At 43.7% G+C, this 18709-nt stretch overlaps 3 protein-coding genes across 4 annotated transcripts in view; 1 reads left to right on the top strand and 2 right to left on the bottom strand.

The window, feature by feature from the left end:
- The window catches only part of LOC126556257 (proteasome subunit beta type-5-like), a 375585-nt gene that overhangs the window by 70623 nt on the left and 286253 nt on the right, over window positions 1–18709 (top strand). The gene's annotated exons all lie outside the window — the stretch shown is intronic.
- Window positions 5540–9212, bottom strand: LOC126556030 (sodium/potassium/calcium exchanger 3-like). The gene is made up of 6 exons (XM_050211192.1): window positions 9060–9212; window positions 8412–8657; window positions 8184–8320; window positions 6954–7124; window positions 6471–6873; window positions 5540–6386 (listed from the first exon to the last, which is right to left on the bottom strand). Exons 1-6 carry the CDS (start codon window positions 9169–9171, stop codon window positions 5716–5718), a joined length of 1740 nt encoding a protein of 579 aa, XP_050067149.1. The 5' UTR covers window positions 9172–9212; the 3' UTR covers window positions 5540–5715.
- Window positions 14060–18039, bottom strand: LOC126556031 (sodium/potassium/calcium exchanger 4-like). Of its 2 annotated transcripts, none has more exons than XM_050211193.1 (6): window positions 17503–18039; window positions 17239–17426; window positions 17027–17174; window positions 14896–15108; window positions 14602–14835; window positions 14060–14520 (listed from the first exon to the last, which is right to left on the bottom strand). In XM_050211193.1, exons 1-6 carry the CDS (start codon window positions 18017–18019, stop codon window positions 14084–14086), a joined length of 1737 nt encoding a protein of 578 aa, XP_050067150.1. In that variant the 5' UTR covers window positions 18020–18039; the 3' UTR covers window positions 14060–14083. The 2 variants fall into 2 exon arrangements, with proteins under 2 accessions (XP_050067150.1, XP_050067151.1); XM_050211194.1 differs by having other exon boundaries at window positions 14061–14520; window positions 14602–14799.

The raw sequence follows: 18709 nt of genomic DNA, 5'->3' as shown, positions 1-18709 counted from the left end.
TCGTACGTTTTTGCTCCAAAAGGCTTTAGTCGTCAGCAAGCAGGAGGAAAGCCCCAAGCGCCCTACCGGAAAGATAAGAAAATCAAAGCGTTGATGTCATGGCCACGGATTTCCACCCGTTGACAGGGTGCGAGAGAGATCTTCCCGGTGCGGAAGAATACGCACCCACAACGCATGGTTCATTCATCACTCACATGCTGCAAAGCGAACGGTCGGACGATCAAGCGACGATAGAATGCTTCCTTCTGAGTAAACGTGGTAAATTATATAGGATGAATCTGGGACGTCGAGGGATTAATTGAAGGGCTGTATGAAGCCGACAGTGTCAACGATAGCAGAAGATAACAGCAAATCAAGTCTATACACTGTATCATGTTTACTTGCGATTCCACTAACAGTGACAGTAATTTCAAAGAAATTTGTCTTTATTGATCTATTTTATCGTTCAACGGTTTGTGTTAGATTCCCACTTTGGTTCACTTCGTGGCAAACGTTTCATAATCCTTTGCAGTTTTGTTTGCTTGAACACTTCTCCTGGAATGTACCATCTTTAGTGTTAACTCGTCTGTAACACTAAACCATGTTATCATTTTATCTTCCCATGTTGCTTCACGACTCTTATCCAATCTTGAATAACAGACTTGAATGACTAGTTATGATGTTTCTTTCTCTTCTTTGATGAAATGTAACATAGGAAGCCTTTGGTTTGGTATATTTTTACTTTCTTGAACTTTTACTATGCTCTGTCTGAAGATTCTTCCATTCATCATTAATCTAAATGAGATTTAAATACCGCTCCTGTCGTTTTAATGAGTTGCGTCGATCGATGGAAGTTGTCAAAGCGCGATAATTTGATTTCATAATAGTTAGTTATCACAAGTCCACCGTTCTTATCCCTCCATCTCCTCTTGAAGCAGCCCAACCATGCATACACTTACTTACTTATTTATCAGGCGCTTTAACCGCTTTGCGCCTGCCGCAGCAGAATCCGGAACCACTCACGGTCCCGCGCCGCCGTCCGGCAATCCGTTATCCCGGCCATGATGGCGGATGATTCCACGCCATCCTCCCACCTCAATCTTGACCCACCACGCCTCCTCTATCCGTGTGGACGGCCTAAAAGGACTTTCTGAGCTGGTTCGTCCTGTGCCACGCGTATAACATGGCCAGTCCATCGGAGCCTGGCGAGCCTAATTCGCTACACGACAGTGAGGTCGTCATATAGCTCGTACAGCTCCTCGTTGTATCGGCTCCTACATTGTCCTTCCACACACACTTGGCCAACAATCCTTCTAAGCATCTTCCTCTCGATCGCGGCTAAGAGGTCTTCGTCTGTTTTGGCCAGGGTCCATGTCTCAGAGGCGTATGTGAGTACTGGGACTATAAAGGTACGGTACAGTCCCAGTTTCGACCGTCATGATAGGTTTTTTTAAGGTGAGATGTTTCCTCAGGCTGTAAAATAACCTCCTGGCTGCCAGTATCCTAGCACGCAACTCCGTCTCTATGCTGTTTTGGGTGCTGTCTTTTGACCCGAGATAGGTGAAGTTTTGGCCGACTTCAATGTTGCAGTCACCTATCCGTTTATCACCCCCACGTAGTTCCGGATTTCTTAGTAGGGCCGCTGATGGTTCCATCAATCAATTTGGTCTTTGCTTCGTTAGTCTGCAACCCGAGGTTTTCTGCCGCCTGCTCGGTCCTTTGGTAGGCCTCTGCTACCTGGGATAGCCGCAGACCAATGACGTCTATATCATCAGCGTATGTCAGGATCTGGGTTGACTTACAGAAGATGGTTCCCGAAATTGAATAGGAGACAGGCGAGCCCATCACCCTGACGCAGGCCTTTGGTGGTAGCAAAGGACCCTGAGAGTTTTCCATCCACCTTCACCTGGCATGTGACGTTGGTCATGGTCATTCTAACAAGCCTGATCAGTTTGGCCGGGATCCCGAAAGCGCTCATGGCGTCGTAGAATTTTTCCCTGGCTATGCTATCATATGCGGCCTTGAAATCTTTGAAGAGATGGTACGTGTTCAACTGCTGTTCAGCCATCTTCTCCAAGATTTGCCGCATGGTGAAGATCTGGTCAGTGGTAGATTTTCCGTTTCGGAATCCTCTTTTATAGTTTCCAACTATCTGTTCGACGAATGGGACAAGCTTATCCTGAAGGATTAGGGAGAATATTTTGTAGGCGGTATTCAACACCGTAATACCCCTGTAGTTCTTGCTATCCAACATATCTCCCTTCTTGTATATGGGATAGATGATACCGAGATTCCAATCACAAGGCAGAGATTCGCTATCCCATACTTCAGTAACAAGTTGATGAACCTCATTTTCTAGTAAGGCTTCCCCGTTTTTGACCAGTTCGACTACGATTCTTATTGTTCTTTAACCGACGGATAGCTTTTCGTGTGTCCTCGATGTCAGGTGGTGACGGTACATCGGGACCGTCTGCTAGTGAAGCCTCTAGCTGTTCATTGAACTGGTCGTTAAGTAGTACATCAACATCCATACATATCATAGATATTTACATCCATTTAAAATTCTTCCCTTCAAAACGCCAGATAATGCTGGGAATGTATGTGAACAGTTTCAGTATTCACATACGCTTCAGAGACATGAACAATGTATAAAAATGATTTTTGTATTCTGTCCGTCATTAATACAATTTATAGTTCTTAAAGCACGGTTTTAAAGGTGCGGCCCGGTGGTATAGGCGACAGCGGGGCCGGTTTTCAAAAAGCAGGAACGGGAGTCAAATCCCATCCAGGCCGTCCCCCCGTAGTGAGGACTGACTATCCAACTACGTGATATCGGCGGCAAGTCTAGTAAGCCATTTTCGATGGTAGGATTGACCTTGGAGGTCGTTGGGCCAAGAAGAGCGAGAGGTCGTAAAATAAACACATCTGTCGCCTTTGACGGTCAATGAGAAACCATCCCATCCCTTCTCTCGGTCGATTGGATCGGATAGGTTCGCTCTCCTAACATCTCCCTCCTTAATTCAAACCATATAATTATGATAAGCTCTGCATTACTTCGTATAATCTAAGTAATCCAGATGCTGCTATAAACTGACAGACCTTGGCAGCATCATCTTATAGATGATCCAGATCATTCGAGCAGCGCGAAAGCTCCCGATGATCGCGTCGCTTCTCATCACGACCTTACCAGCGAACGGATGAATAAATCGATTTAAGTAAAAAATCACGACTCATTATTATATATTGCTTCAATCATTCTGGAGGCTTCCTTATTTGTTGCGATCGACACCAACACCGATGGTTCTGGTCTTTCATTTGCAACAGGATGCAAAACCTCTTGTGGTACAGCCGTTTCAATGTATGGCTGTATGGTTAGCTCAGATTGTTGTGGTAGAACCACTGGTAGCTAGTTGCAAGTTCCATTCCTCCATTAGGACATAGTAAAGCGGCCTCTATTGTCTCCCAATGTTACCTGAGAAATAAACATTTGGCAGCTTCTTGTCACCTTCATGACATGCTCGCAATTGATTAATATGTCGCACATTACACGACCCAAGCGCCTAGAAATCTTTCCTGGGATCCAATTCCAAACGTTTTTGTGAAATACTTTCGCTAAACCAGGTCGAAAACCCGCTTGAAGGATTCCAAAAATTTTTTCGCTTGGTCGTTGCATCGCGGGTGAAGTGCCGGAGTGCTGATGTGGTCAATTAAGAACAAGGCTATTTTCGTTACGTTTCATCGGTTGGTGATGGGTTTATTTGATCGGATAGAATCTCTCTCCAAACACTGTCTTATCTATTCTAGTTGCGTTTAAGATGAAAGTGTTCAGAAAGATCTTTGGCTTCATATATGGGAGATAATGACGAGATCTAAGAACCGTACGATCATCTCATCATCGTGAGAATGGCACCGACTTTGCCCGTTAAACCGACCATATCGACAGAAGACGAGTGGTAGATGAAGGTGGATTTTACCTTTCGGAGGTCCTAAGCGGATTAGTAATTGGGACGTTTTTTGCTACTCATGTTAAAGCCATGTAATCGGATTTTTAATTAACTTTCTCTACAATTTCAATTTTAGTGATCGTTGATGATTGATCTAAATAAGACAAACAATGTCAAATTTCCACGGACTAAGGGAATCCCAAAGACTCCTGCATAAGTCCGCAAGCAGCATTTCCGTGGAAAGTTGTCGCCAGATTCCCGACTTTAGTGTTAAAAAACACGTGATGGAGAACCAAAACGAAATGCAAATAGGAATGAAAAAAATATTGTTTTCTCTTTTGATGATAAATCCGACGAGGAATGGATATTTTCTTTCTTTCTTTATTGATAGTAATAAAAGTAAAGGCAATGATACTAGAATTTGGTTAATAACTTTGTCGTTGATTGAAGCAATCCTCGCCCAGTTATTCCGCGAGTAAGTAAGTAAACTAAAGTAAATAAAAAAATAACTAGGCAGGGGGTGGAGGGATCGGGTTAGAGTGTTTAGCAAAAAGATGCATCCAAAGGTATTCTCCACGCTCTGATCGAACTAAAAATGAGTCTAACCCGACTCGACGAGTCTATCTCGATCCCGGCGGAGTTGGCGAGGCCGCTAACTGATTGGAACGAGGGGTCCTTTTCATTTTGAGGAGGCCATATGCAGGGCCCCCAATGCGAGGCACTTACTACGAAGCGGCCAAGCTTCGTAGCACAAGCGGTACAAGCAGCTTGTACCAAGTAGGTGCTGGGGCCCTAGGCGACCGCCTATTCCGCCCACCGTTATACCCGCTACTGGTGGTAGACCCAAGTTCAGAAAGTCCAAAATAAAAAATTTGGCTTACTATGCACACTTCAGCTTCAGCTCTTATTCGGATGCTTATAATCCCAAACGTTGTTTCAATAGCTTTCCATAGTGTTCAGAGTATTTTATTTTCATTGTGCACCGCTTAACACGGTGTTTCAGTATTCAATACGGCGAATGGCATAGACTGTGTCGTAGAATCCGTAGTCGTCGTTTGCGAACTTCATGCAATAATTACAACGAAATATCCCACCATTTTCCACTATTGCCGTTGCAAACTAATCTGCTAATGCTTTTGCAGTTTTTGTGGAACAATTGCGAAGTTGACTCGTGCAAATTTTTGATCACAATTTCGAAAAAAAAGGATATGTTGAAGGATAAAAATCCTTACCAAATGCACAAATCGTTATAGTCAGTCACAAATGTAGTCAGAGCAGTGTACATAAATAGCAAACAACAACAGATAGTAAATCCGAACGTCAGTCGGCCGTTGGAATATCCATTTGGTCAAACGTAAATATCACATACACGTATCTCAAAAATGCAGTATAAATCAACGAAAAGAAATGTCCTGGTGGTGATTTTGGGGATTGATCGATGCTATAATTTCTAATAAGTCTACACTTAACTAGTACTACTAACATTGGCTGGGATGTTTGCGGTATGTAACGTACCTTCGAGCTATAATAGATGGTACAAACTTTGGGAAAGGATAGCCACAGAGGGGATCTAGTAAAACTAATCAAATTCGTATTTTTAAGCACCCTTAACACTAATCATTACGCAAAGGCTATTTTCCTGAGCTTCTGGCCACTTCCGGATAGGGGGTTTGAGCATTTTGTTGGGGAGTATTCCACTTGGATGTCACCGATTGAGAGTAGAAACGTTGCCGATGTCTACAGGGAGTATACACATACGTATCAGTAGGGATTGCCTAAAACGGTACCCTAGCTAACACTCTTCGCCGGAGGGAATGATGATATCTAGCTCGTTCAAGATCATGAAGGCGACAATGATACCGTATCCGACGAACAAAACCATCCCGACACGCTTGCGCAGCTTGTATACGGCCACGTAAATGACAATGTACAACCATGCAATCGCACCAAGCAGAGCAATAATCGAATATTGCAGTCCGTACGAAGCAATCACGAGGTACGAGTTGTTGCTGCTTCCACCATCAGATAGCGTACGGATGAACCAGGGTAAACCGAGCGAAAACAAGATAGCCAATGAGTTGGCACCCATCGCATTGGAGACACCCATGGCGCCACTGCCCGAACGAATGACCAACACTGCCGAGACGGCTTCCGGCATGCATCCACCAAAGGCCAGGAACGTTAACCCCATCACCGACTCGGGGATGTCGAACGTGTATCCGATGATTGAGAGCAGCCAGAAGATCATGAAAGCGCATCCCGCAAGATACACGATGCACATGATGAACGTAAGCGGGTACCAGCGACGCATCGTGGCAGGTGACGGGATGGTAAAGTGGGTGATGAATCGGAGTGGCCAACTGTACCACCACCAAATCGCTCGGTACCAAGTTTCTGAGGACATCTTCCACAGCGTCATGTCATCATACTCACCCGGGTCTTCAACGACATGACGAGAGGGAACTGAAATAGAACGAAGAACCGTTTACGGTCAGCCCTACTCGCTTGTGTCGCACCTCATCTCAATAGGAGCACTGTAACACTTACTCTGCAATTCACCCATCTTCATCTTTGTCTCGGCCATCTGCTCGGACAGGATTGAAGCCGTCGATGCGCGGAAGGCTGGTTTTTCGAGCGTTTTTCGTGCAAGATTTGGAATGGTAGCAATTTCCTGCTGTGCCTGCGCTTCTGCCGCGATCCTTTCATCCTCCTCGATGTTGCGAATGACTCGCGCACACAGATTCCATTTTACCTCGATGTATCTCTTCGCAATCTTCATAAGCCGCTTGTTTTGAAACATCAGTACAAAGTAGACGAAAAACAGGATGAAGAACACCATTGCCTCGTACCAATAGATTCGCCCGTCCCATGCAAACCCAATCAGCAGTGCGACGTGTGCTGAGAACACGATCGAGTCGCGTGTTAGCGGCCACCAGTCCAATTGAACAGGCTGTTGATTTTGGAGAACATTGAAAGAGAACACGTGTTAATATACATCGGCAGAATATGAAAGCTCTAGAGGATGCTTACCGCTTTCGTTGCCAGCCCAGCCAATCCTGCCACGCCGAGTGTGTTGAAGAGAAGCGACCCCATAACCGTTCCCAGCCCCATGTCGGAGTCTGCAATGAACGTGCTGATGGTATTGGTGAAAAACTCTGGCATGGTGGAAGCCACGGCCATGAAAGTAGCGGCTGCAACATCCTGCAAAAGTTCAACGAGATGTTTGTTTGAGACACACAAGCCCATCTTTTAACTTTCACGCCCAACATGTTAGCAATTCCTGGACAACGAATTGATAACAGGTAGGGAGGAGTACACGAAGCTTAACTGCAGTAATCGAGCCGGATCAAGTTCGCGCACCGCAGTGTGATACTAGAAATGATTGATAGGGCACGTGCTCCCAGTGCTGGGGTGTACAGATGCATGCATGAATCGAGCAGGGTCTAGTAAATCACTCGCGATAATCGTTACACAGTCAGATGATGATAAAGCGATCCCGATTAAGAGCGGTACACCGTGAGTGAGGTTGGATTGGATTGTACGGAGCGATGGAAGATTTATGTGAACCATTGTTGGGAGAAGTTTGATTTTTATTGAGCCATTCATAGATTTAAATGCTCAACTTCTTATGTGGGATAAATTAGATTTTATGATTGGAATGGATTGGATCGTATTAGAGAAAGGACTGTACTATCGGGGTTATTCTTAGTTTAGCGAGAAAGGACATTGCTGTTAGGAATAGACATAGAAGGCCAACTTTTATCGTTAAATGTGTATCTTATCAATATTTACATCAACGGAGGTTCAGTACAAACTTATCTACACATTTAGTGGTTTTCTTTGGCAAACGTAACAAAATTAGTACAGCTGCGGTAAAGCGAGCAAACTTGGTAAATTAATTTTCAATATCTCTTTTACACCTTGCCTCCTTTTTTTCCTACCGTAATGCCATCTCCGATGTAATTAGCAAAGCTGGTGGATCTGATTTTTGTTTAAACTTATCATCATGGCCTGTCATATCTATCGCCGTACCGTAATCACATGGCAGAGGGATTACTTATCGTAGCAGAGTTCATCCTGGGTGGTATATCTGGGCTGGTTTTATGAACGGTGCTTCTTCCTCTTGCTTTATCTGGCAAACCCCCCAATTATCAGCTGAGGCTATGAGTAATTTACGCATACTGCGCATCTCTTATTTTGTTTAGTTTTTGGTACCAGTGGTAGCAGGCAACCTTTAACTAGCCACCCTGTTGAATTTACCTGTGTTAGATTGAGATCCTCGCAGATACACTCAACCGACGGCAAAAAATACTCGCTGCAAATGTACGCCACCATGGTAAAGAAGTAAATGGCACCAACGAAGTGAAGTACGATAGCACCCTGCAACCGTTGTTCCTCTGTGGAAGATATATTGAAACCGTGTGGCAATATTAACAATTATTGTTCGATGATCGTTTGGTAGGCTAGCGGGCAATATTATTCACTTACGTGTAAATATATCATCGGGCAAATCGTCCATCGAGGATCCGCCGTCGCAGAATAGTTCAACCTTTTTGCCATCGGGCAATACATCGTAGCTGATCCTTCGCCAAGGATACCAATGCCACGTGAGCTGCTCCAGCTCTATCCTTTCGTCCAGCGTCAGGTGTATGGGCACGGCAACACTAGTGTTGTCCGGGAGCGAGTAAAAGTTTAGCTCCGTCGTTGTGTCTTCCAAACGATCCGTTGTAATATCTGTAACCAAGCGCGTAGATTGGTATTTTATTTTCTGGGTTTAATTGATGTTTATTCTCATAAAATTGTAGATCAAACGATCGTAAAAGGTACTTATTGTTTCTGGTTGTGTTGCGTCAACAAAACCCTGTTCAAAGTATTTCTCCAAAGCAAATAAATGTTTACTTTACTTTGTTGATCTTTGAGACTAATGACATTCGTCCCGTCTAAGGACTAATGACAGACTAATGAAATCAATATTGAATTCTGTTTTCTTTTCTATCCTACTTGTGTCGTAATATTAATTGTAAAGTTAAAAGGGCCAAATTATGAAACCTAAATCATTATAAAGATATGACTGTGGAAGTTATGTTTGCTCCTTTTTTTTTAAACAGCTTCCTATAAATTTCATGATATACTTACCCAAATGATTCACATCGTATGTGTTGCTATCGATCACTACCATGGACATAGCCATAGGAATTAAAAGCACGATTGTGCTCGCCGTCCGTAGACGGCTTAGAATAGGTGTCATTCTGGTGGTACGCACTAGTTTACGAATGTATTGGTAACTTTTTTTCGGGTTACAAGGACCACAGGAAACACCAACACACACACACAAACACACTTTTCACAGATGAGCTACGATACACCTAGAGGTAATAGTAGGATCGAACTCTCATGTAACTGCCTCTGCACTACACGCCGACACTTTACACAAGTACACTGTTTCGGTTGCACACATCCACTTAGGTTTGCTTATTAATCATGCGTGCAAGATAATATTGTGTATTTGGGTACACTTTCCTGTACTCCTGTACTGTACTGGTAACAGTGCACTTCAGCGATGCACACCGAATGTATTCTCTCACGTCACGATAAATGTAGCAACATAGCGGGAGATTAGTATAAAGGAAAATTCACTTTTTTGTTTTGTTTTGGGACCCGACTAACTGGCTCTGAGCTCTAGTTGGCCAACCACTTTAAACGGACTATACTGCTGGCAAACGGTCGCTTGCTGCAGCTTCCTTGCGGTTGTAGCAACTCGTCCGCATGAGTCGCTGCCCAATGCGTTTCTGAGCCGTGTCTGTGAGCCGATGGTCGATTTTTGGCAACCAGCGCTGACCAGTCCTATCCCGTATGTCGAAGCGTGTCAATGTGTGCGTCTTTATCAACCGTACTTAAGGCCGGTTTTGATTTCGGTAGCAAATTGTAATATCTGATAGTCGTGTGGTCGGATTTTACGATCGCTCACAACAAATAGATTACGAGATACGGCGAATGTCGCATTTTCCACGGTACGCACTATCGGCCATGTGGTAGTTTTGATAAGCCTCGTTCACCTATCAGATACTGATCTAGATTGGGGTGTGCGTTAATCCATTCATGGATTTGATCAGTTTCATTTGCCAGTGACTTGTGAGTTTCTAATTGCTGTCATTTTGTATTTCATCATCATCGTGTTGATAGCTTTGGGCTGTTTACGTACGTCAAAATGATGGTAAGAAATTGTGAACCCCTACAAACAAACAAGATTAGTTCACATTAACCAGAGGAATGACTTTCTGTTCATGTTTTTTGCCATATTTTAATGTCAGTGAGAATAGACGACAACATTCAGTTACAGATGCCAATGGAGGATTTCCACAACATTTCCAACAGTAATTTTTGTTCGTCAAACATAGGACAGGGATTGGAGTTGTGGAATAAACCAAGTGTCCTTAATTTGAACATTTGATAACGTTCATAAAGTTAATATCTTTTTTAGACCTCAACCCAACACCCCACTGGGGGACCTCTGCAACCTTTGATCAGCTACTGTTTATGGCAATTATCTTCACGGTGTTACCCTATGAACCAATTAGTCATGAATTAATCCATTCTAGCTTAAAAGACAAAAAACAAACAAAGTTTCTTTACAACTTATGTCCGGAAATTTTCGGTTCAAAAAATAATCTTACATAAAGTCATAAATTGATAAAATCCGCAAAGTTCCCACCGCTTGGAAGCACTCAAATTTTCTGCTTTTTTTTTGCAGCTCCCAGTGAACGACCGGCTTATTTTAAATCGTTTGGATTTATGACCCTGGTAAGTAACAGTCATAAAAATCACGGCCCTTTCAAGTGATGATACGTCGGTTGATTTTTAGTTTGTAAACCGGTGTCATGTCATGTTTGTTTTGCTAGAGTTACTATCACCACTCGTGCTACAGATTATGGTCATGCAATGCAAGAAGATAAACATCTGCATTCAATTCCCGCTATACGGGCAAGACGGACTTCGCCGAGGATTAACCGAGGCTTAGTAGGATTTAAATAATGAAACAGTATATAATTTGTACAATATTACACTGAAAACAATTTTGCTACAACTTTACATCCACCATGAACTAAAATGTTGACAGTACATTTTATTCCATATGGCTATTTAATTTACAAAATGTGTCGCAACTGTGTCGATAAATTCGTGACGCACTCGTTAATGTTGTTTGTTTTTAATTTTTTTGCCAATCTCCTAAATGTCACTATCCTTTTTCATTATCACCACCCCATACGCTGTTCAATACAGTACGAACCCCCCCCCCCCCTCCCCACCCCCCATCCCCTAAACCTTAGTCATAGAAAGCATCATTCTCCTGGCATAGTCACAATTTCGCGTCCTTATCTTTCAGCTTCAATTAAATTGTCCCTTGCTCACCGTTGCCGCAAATGACTTAAAAAAAGTAAATCAACACCGATATTCGATGGGAAAATAATTGCTTTATCTTATGCTTATGCGGAAACCGGGTTGAAACGTTCGCAGCAGCTGCCTGGTAGGTCGATTGAACACGACGTCTAACCTGCCCAGACAGGCCACCATGTAATTTGTACTCCAATTTAAGATCCTGCGTCATCTGGCAGGACGTAAAATCGAACCTTATGACGCAAATGTCGATTGGTGTGGTGTTGATTTTCTTCCGGAAACGATTGACGTTGGTTTGACACCAGTTTTTGTTATGGTAGTTCCATTGTAGAGGTTTTGAATTATTGCGCTTGCTGTCAACATCATCATCATCATGTTGGCCTGCTCTTTTAAAGAGCACGTCGTCGTGACGTGGCCCTATCAACAATAGATCTCGAGGAAACTCGATCCCTGGCTGCAGCTTCCCATCCGTGTAGGCACCCGATCTCCGACAGGTCACCCTTCACCTGATCCAGCCAACGAACACGCTGTGTCGCTGACGAATATCTTCTTGGCGGGGCATCAGTCCGGCATCCTCATAACATGCCTCAGCCATCGTATCCTGCCGGTTTTTGCTACCGTCAGGATGTCCGGTTCTCCTTATAGCTCAGCAAGCTCGTGGTTCATCCTTCTCCTCCACACTCTATGCTCGAACACACCGCCAAAGATGGTCCGGAAGATGTGTCGCTCATACACGAAAAGAGCGTTTGCGTCCTCCGCTCGGATGGTCCAAGACTCGTGGCCATATAGGACCGCCGGACAAATCAGTGTGCGATATATCTCACATTTAGTGCGGTCTTGAAGTCTTCTGGATCTCAGCAGACGGCGAAGGCCGTAGTAGGCACGAGTCTCTTAAACAATGCTTCTCCGGATTTCACTGCTGACATACTCATCCAAAGTTACGATTGTCCCAAGATAGCAGAACTCCTCTTCTACCTCAAAGTTGTCGCCGTCGCCTAACACACTGCTCCCCATTCAGGCTCTATCACGATCAGAGCCTCCGGCAAGCAGGTATTTTGTCTTCATCGCATTGATGCTCAATCCAATCTAATTATGCGCTGGCTGGCACACATACCGAATTCTTACCCATGTGCATCCTACATGGCAAGGATACTCATGATTTATTTCACATCTCCATTATGATGATAAAGCCATGAGTATTGCTACAATGCATAATTATGTTTAGCTACTGAAAGGCATTGGCATTCTCTCCAAGACAACCTTACAGTAGCTAATCAACATTTTAGCTCTTCTGTCTCCCAAAGAAAGATTGGAAAAGTGTTTCGGTTTAGGATTGCTCCTAATAACGTATCCTCAATACTACGCAAAGGAGTTGTGAAGCTCTTCTTCGAATGTCTTAACTATCGGCAGAGATATACTTTCCTCCTACTTTATCAATCGTTCAATATGAATGCGTCTACAGCTCAGGCATACATTAAGGGCTCCGACCGGAGTTTTTGTATAACAATATCAATATACAGAATCTTGTTGATCTTTTTGAAAGCATACCATTGTGTTCTTCCATCAGCTTTAGTACGGGATATTCTTTGCTTTTGCCCTGAAATGAAAATACATTTGAAACCCCGAATTTTCTACTGAAAAATTTGCATACGTCTCTGGTTTTTTTATCATTTAGGTAATAGCCAGTGGCGGGTCACATTGAACATGCTGACCGGGATGAAAAGGCTTTTTATGGATTCGGGGCTTTCCTTATCAGCTGGGGGTTCTCCCTTCCCTTATACTCACCATTGGTAATAGCTATTTCGTTGGTGGCTTGGTGATGATGCGACAAGAGCGTCGTTCTTCACACGACAGGACTGGAGTTCAAATCCTGACCGAGACCGGTCAAACGTAGTGAGGACTTGACTTTCCAACTACGTGATTTCTGCAAGTTTAGTAAGCTATTAGATGATCAGCCGGTGTGACCTAGTAGAAGGTCATTAGGCCAAGAAAAAGAAGAAAAGATATTTCAATTTATCTTTATTTATTTATTTTTTTATAATTAATTATGACGGTCCAGTGCCGTATTGTTCACACCGCTTGTGTTGAATTTCAATTTATCTGATCATTGAAATATTTTGTCATAAACATGGAAAAAAATGATTGAAAATACGATAGATATTTGGAACTCTGAGGGCTATAATGAAATCATGTTAAAGATACTTTAAGGAATACAAAGTTTAATGTACAACAAATAAAACTATGAACATTCAATCCAAAGAATGCTTAAGGGTATCTTATCGCCATATCAGTTTTTCGGGCTGTTTTCCAACCGATACCTTATAGCTTCTTAAGCACGGCTGTCACGCTGCCAACAAGCTATCTGGGATGCCTGGCAGAACTCAAAACTTCGTTCTTAGTACTCAAAACACTGGAAAATTGGTGACTTTTGAAAATCCCATTCTGCTTATAATCATCGTGTACGGCTGTCCTTAGATGATCCTTAAATCCACACGAAAAATCCTTAGCATATTTTGTGATACATACGTTATTTTAAAATGGGTTCAAAAAATGTGGTTTTACAATATTGTTTTTTTTCCATATTTATTGAACATGCCCAACGAGTCACAGCTGATATCTTTATTCACAATTAAACTATGCTTTAAACCGTATTCCGTTCGTATTAACTATCTAGGAAATAGTATTTGACCCTATTCTAGTCATGCTCGACGAATCCCAACCACTGTTGACCGATAATCCCTTCGTAGCATTGCCTACAGCAAATATCAGTGGGGACAAGTGGGAACATTCACTGGGAAGAACACATTCAGCTCAATCAGGCTCGATACCGTGAGAAAGCCGATGTACATCGAAAGGCAGGTCAGACCCACTTTCCAATCAAGTTTGAAGCGATTGCACCAAAACGCCGTGTACAGCCCGCACAGTGTCGACAGTAGTGAGATGGCGGAGTAGGTAAGTCCGGAAGAGTTAAGAGAAACCCACCGTTCACCAGGCACAGCCGGGAAAGCAAGTGATTTAATTAGCCATGGCAACCCCAGACATAGCAGAATGTCAAACGTGTTCGATCCTATCGAATTGCTGATGCCCATCTCACCATGACCCTGGTTCGTCACGATAATGCTGGAAACGGCTTCCGGCACGCTGGTTCCCGCTGCCAAAAACGTTAGCCCCATAACCGAGTCCGGTATGTCGATCGTATCACCTTGAAAGTAGCGAAAGAAGGGTTGATTATCTTTGAGAAGGTGGTTGGCCAGCAGAGAATAGAGGGATGATCAGGACTTACCAACGACGGTGATGAGAAATGCGACAAAATAGGACGTAATGCCAATCCAGAAGATGCATGCGAAGAACGTTACCAACCGTAACCGGGGATACCGCCGACAGTCCGGGATCGTTGCCCAAAGGATGAAGGTGATCGGCCAGCGACACACAAACGCTATAAGGCTATCGTCTCGATGGTTCCAGGGTGAGGTGGCCAGCTCTGGAGGGCGCGAAAACATCGAAAGTAACAGGCGAACTTTTAATCGAGAGAGGTCTTGAGGTGAAGTTCAGGTGAAGCACTATTCACGCCACTTACCGTACTCCTCGAAGCTATCGTCGCTAGCATCACTGTCGCAGGCGTGTTGGCCGTTGGTACCGTTCTTGGTACCGGCAGCAGGTGTTGACTTGCCGTTCGCTCCATTGGAAAGGAGTGGGGAAATTTCCGTTACCTCGGTGTATGGACGAATGTATGATTTACGGCGGAAGGTTTTCGACATAAAGCGATTGATCGTATCATTGCAGTACATTGCTAAAAACAGAGTAAAAAACAATGGAACAATGTTAGGGAAATTTCCATACACATGCAGGGCCATGACTGAAGAAAATGTATTTAAGAAATTCGAAATAGCAAAAGCAATAGAGGCGTTGGACAGAATAGAAGAAAGTGTTCACACCAAAGAGGCAGAACATTTTGAAAGAGAACATTGAAACTAGAATCCCTCCAACATTTGATCACATCTTCATGAGACGAATAACAGTGATTAGTTCTATTGATCAGTAAACCATTTTTGTATTTTCAACAGCATTATTTATGTAGTTACTTATTTAATAATTATATTGTCAGCCCTTGCGGTTTAGCAATTTAGATTACTTAAAACTAGGGTAGGGTGAAAAAGGGATAGGAAAACATTTATGATGGAGGCTGCAAGGCAATTGTTGAGACCATGAAACGGGTACGGAAATAAGAAGATTGAAGTCAAACATTTGATGATCCCTATCAAACGAGACGCACGCTCTTAACCAAGGATCATTCTGGTCACAAATCGAACGACTGGAAGGGATAAAGATAGGTGGTCTATCATGAAGTTAAGAAGAGAGAAGGAAAGGAACGGCGAGTTCATGGGAAAGGATACTAGCGATGAAGTATGACTGACTGTGCATGCGAATGCCGAGATCTTGCATCAGACAGGCCCAGCAAACGGTAACGGAGAGAATACGAGGGCACAGGGGCATTGTAGCCATGTAGAAATCTACGGCCTGAAATCTCGTAAATTTCCTTTGGACCCTTTCTAGCCTCTGCATAAAAGTAGTTCCGGCTGGAGTACAGATTACGATCAGATGGCATAGTCCAAAGTGGAGCAAACCCAGCAGCAGTACAGAGCCTTTAGGCACAATGGGTCTCATATTTCGAACGCCGTACGAAAATAGAGGCCCAATGTTTTATTAGCTTTATTAACAACGGGGTGAATGTGCGTAAGAAATGAAAGGTTTTCCTCTAACCATATCCCAAGATCTTTGGTGCAGGAAACTCTACTTATTTGGGTGCCGCATATTTAACGATCTTTTCGGCCATTCTCACACTAACTGTGCGTCAACAACGAATCAATATTTACATGCGATAATGTTCATGGAATAGGTTTCAATCATGACGCACGTCGTAATATTTGGATGCAACTTGAAGTGATCTCTGACCAAAAATTTATTACACTGGCACACGACAAAGTGTTGCTTAAATAACCAATCCACCTGGTACGCTATTCGCTGAGAAAACAGTGAGATAATTAATGTATCATCTCCATACTCCATTCTCACCGAAACCGACCGTAAAGCAAGAAGTTCCGAAGAAGATGCTTATCCAAACGGTTCGGTCGGTGTTGCCGAAAAAGAGCAAGATACAGATAGCCTATGTCAAGTTCAGTGCCATTTTGAACAAACCGCACAGTGGCCGAACCGAAAGTGACGAAAGATTAAGATATTTATCCTACGTCCAAGTCCATCCATCTTCGTTTGGCCTACATTGTTGCGCTTTGCGGTTCGTCGTCTTGTGGCATTTATTATTGTTCGTGCGTCTTATCGGCCATCGCAAGTGCACCGTTACCGTGTGCCGCAACCTACATTGCAGGATGACATGTGCAGTTTAAAACAAATAAACCCCTTTCGCGCACCTACTTGCGAATTTGACCAGCTGCTGGGAGTTGTCTATTGTTTTGCCGGGAGCATTGAGCTTTACAATGTAATTTTAAAATAATTTGATATGTTTTGTATTAGCCAGGATAGGCAATTTAAGACTTAATGACAACCGATTTTAAAGATAACAGAATGCTTCTATAAAAAAAATGTGACATAACGCTGTAGTTGCAGATAATGTAACTCCCTACAAAGGTCACTTTGAGGGAACTTTTGCTATTATTTGAGATCATATTTGACTGTCGGGGCTTACAACTCACCTGTAATGTATAGCACATAAGCCGACACTAGTACTGTAGCCTCGTACCACATTACCCGGTCATCGTAGAGGACCGCAATTAAACCTATCACTGCCATTCCATACATCATGGAATCTCGTGTCACGGGCCACCATCGTAGCTGCACGACCTAATCACGAACAGAGCGAGAATTAGTTTACAAATGGCATGTTCTCTAGAGAAAGGATGCTCACCTGTCCACCCAAGAGTCCGCAAACCGCTGGTACTGCTAAAATATTAAACACTGCCGATCCGACGACGGCACCCACACCAAGATCACCCTTGGTGACAAACGTACCTACGCAATTGATAAATAACTCTGGGCTAGAGGAAGCCGCTGCCATAAACGTTGCACCCGCCACATCTTCCTTTACCTGTAGCTCTACAATCGTTAAGAAAGAGTGGTATTTAGCATTCGCGGAACACTTCAGTTAGCCATCATGTGTCGTGTGATTTACTTTTACACATTAACTCGATCGCAGGAACAAAGTAGTCATCGCACACAATGGCAAGCAGCCAGAAGCAGTAGCAAGCAATAACCACGTGCACCAATATCCAACCGTGTCGTCGATCCTCGCGCGTAAATCCATCGGATGGAAATTCAAAGATGGCGGCCGGCGTACAGTTGCGCTCCGTTTCATCTGGTGGGTCGGTAACGTTTGTTACCCCGTCCACTGGTGGAACGTTCGTACCGAGCTCTGGTGGAAGTGTTCCGTTCAGCAGATCCAACAGTTCCACTTCACTCTGAGGAATTGCTAGCAGTTTGCGCGATCCATAAGAATCACCGATTGCAACTGCTCGGAAGCCATTACTGGTCGCCTTGCTACCGGTCGGATTGAGCGCAAAGTTTAACACATGCAACGAACCTAAACACAGCACAAATAGCACACGCAGTACAAACGCAATCCGTATACGACGGCTGCGAATGCCAAGGAACGAGTTTTCGTTTAACGTTTTAGTCCCAGGTTTTACCATCTCACGAGCCGCCCAAACGGTGATAACGGTTGGCGGTTTTGTTTCGACGTTGACTATGTACGCTTCACCGATGCACTTTCAGCTTCGTGGGCAACGTGCGTCCTTTGGAATTGTCCGCTACTGTCACACGCCTCCACAGCTCGCTAGATACAGAAAGTCAATCTGCTCGTTCCGGTGCGCTTTTATAGTCCAATTTCTCAATACATTGTCCGGCGCAATCTACAGCATCTGTCCCGCTCGTTCGGCACCACAACCAACGCTCCCGATACCGAGTGTCAAGATGCGGATGTTGTCAGATTGGTAAGCGGTAAGCTGCTGTTTGCGGTGCAGCCCGTTGCGAGTGTACTGTGGCGATCATAAATCAACAACTACATCCATCCCATGCCATCCTGTGCGCTTTACACGTACGGGGCGTGTGCGCTGTTGTCCCTTTTCCCTGGCAGATTGGTCAACTTGTGCACGCCAGAGATAAGCGACAGAAATGCAACAACGCTCATCCGAAGAAGTAGTTGCGATAGGTGGATGCTGCGATATGGTAAAGCTATAGCTAAGGCTTTAGAAGAAACAATCAGTTCCAATCGCTCCCAAAGAGCTCAATGGTATTAATTTAGTGAAGAAATTCCAGAATATGTTCATCATAAACATAACGTCGAAAATCATATCTCCAGATTAACAGGTGTGGATTCTTGG

Source organism: Anopheles maculipalpis, chromosome 2RL (assembly GCF_943734695.1).
Source record: "Anopheles maculipalpis chromosome 2RL, idAnoMacuDA_375_x, whole genome shotgun sequence".
In the NCBI taxonomy this organism is placed as follows: Eukaryota; Metazoa; Arthropoda; class Insecta; order Diptera; family Culicidae; genus Anopheles; species Anopheles maculipalpis.
The sequence above is the reverse complement of the archived record's forward strand: the minus strand, read 5'-3'. Positions and strand labels throughout refer to the sequence as shown.

What these genes read in the sequence shown, in the direction of transcription:
- LOC126556030 (XM_050211192.1), bottom strand. Translation starts at nt 9,171, where the DNA reads ATGACACCTATTCTAAGCCGTCTACGGACGGCGAGCACAATCGTGCTT. An exon ending in GCCCGATGATATATTTACAC is followed by an intron (nt 8,321 to 8,411) that starts GTAAGTGAATAA and finishes TATCTTCCACAG; the next exon opens with AGGAACAACGGTTGCAGGGT. An exon ending in GAAGATGGGTGAATTGCAGA is followed by an intron (nt 6,387 to 6,470) that starts GTAAGTGTTACA and finishes GTTCTATTTCAG; the next exon opens with TTCCCTCTCGTCATGTCGTT.
- LOC126556031 (XM_050211193.1), bottom strand. Translation starts at nt 18,019, where the DNA reads ATGGTAAAACCTGGGACTAAAACGTTAAACGAAAACTCGTTCCTTGGC. An exon ending in GATCGAGTTAATGTGTAAAA is followed by an intron (nt 17,427 to 17,502) that starts GTAAATCACACG and finishes TAACGATTGTAG; the next exon opens with AGCTACAGGTAAAGGAAGAT. An exon ending in GCGGACTCTTGGGTGGACAG is followed by an intron (nt 17,175 to 17,238) that starts GTGAGCATCCTT and finishes GTTCGTGATTAG; the next exon opens with GTCGTGCAGCTACGATGGTG.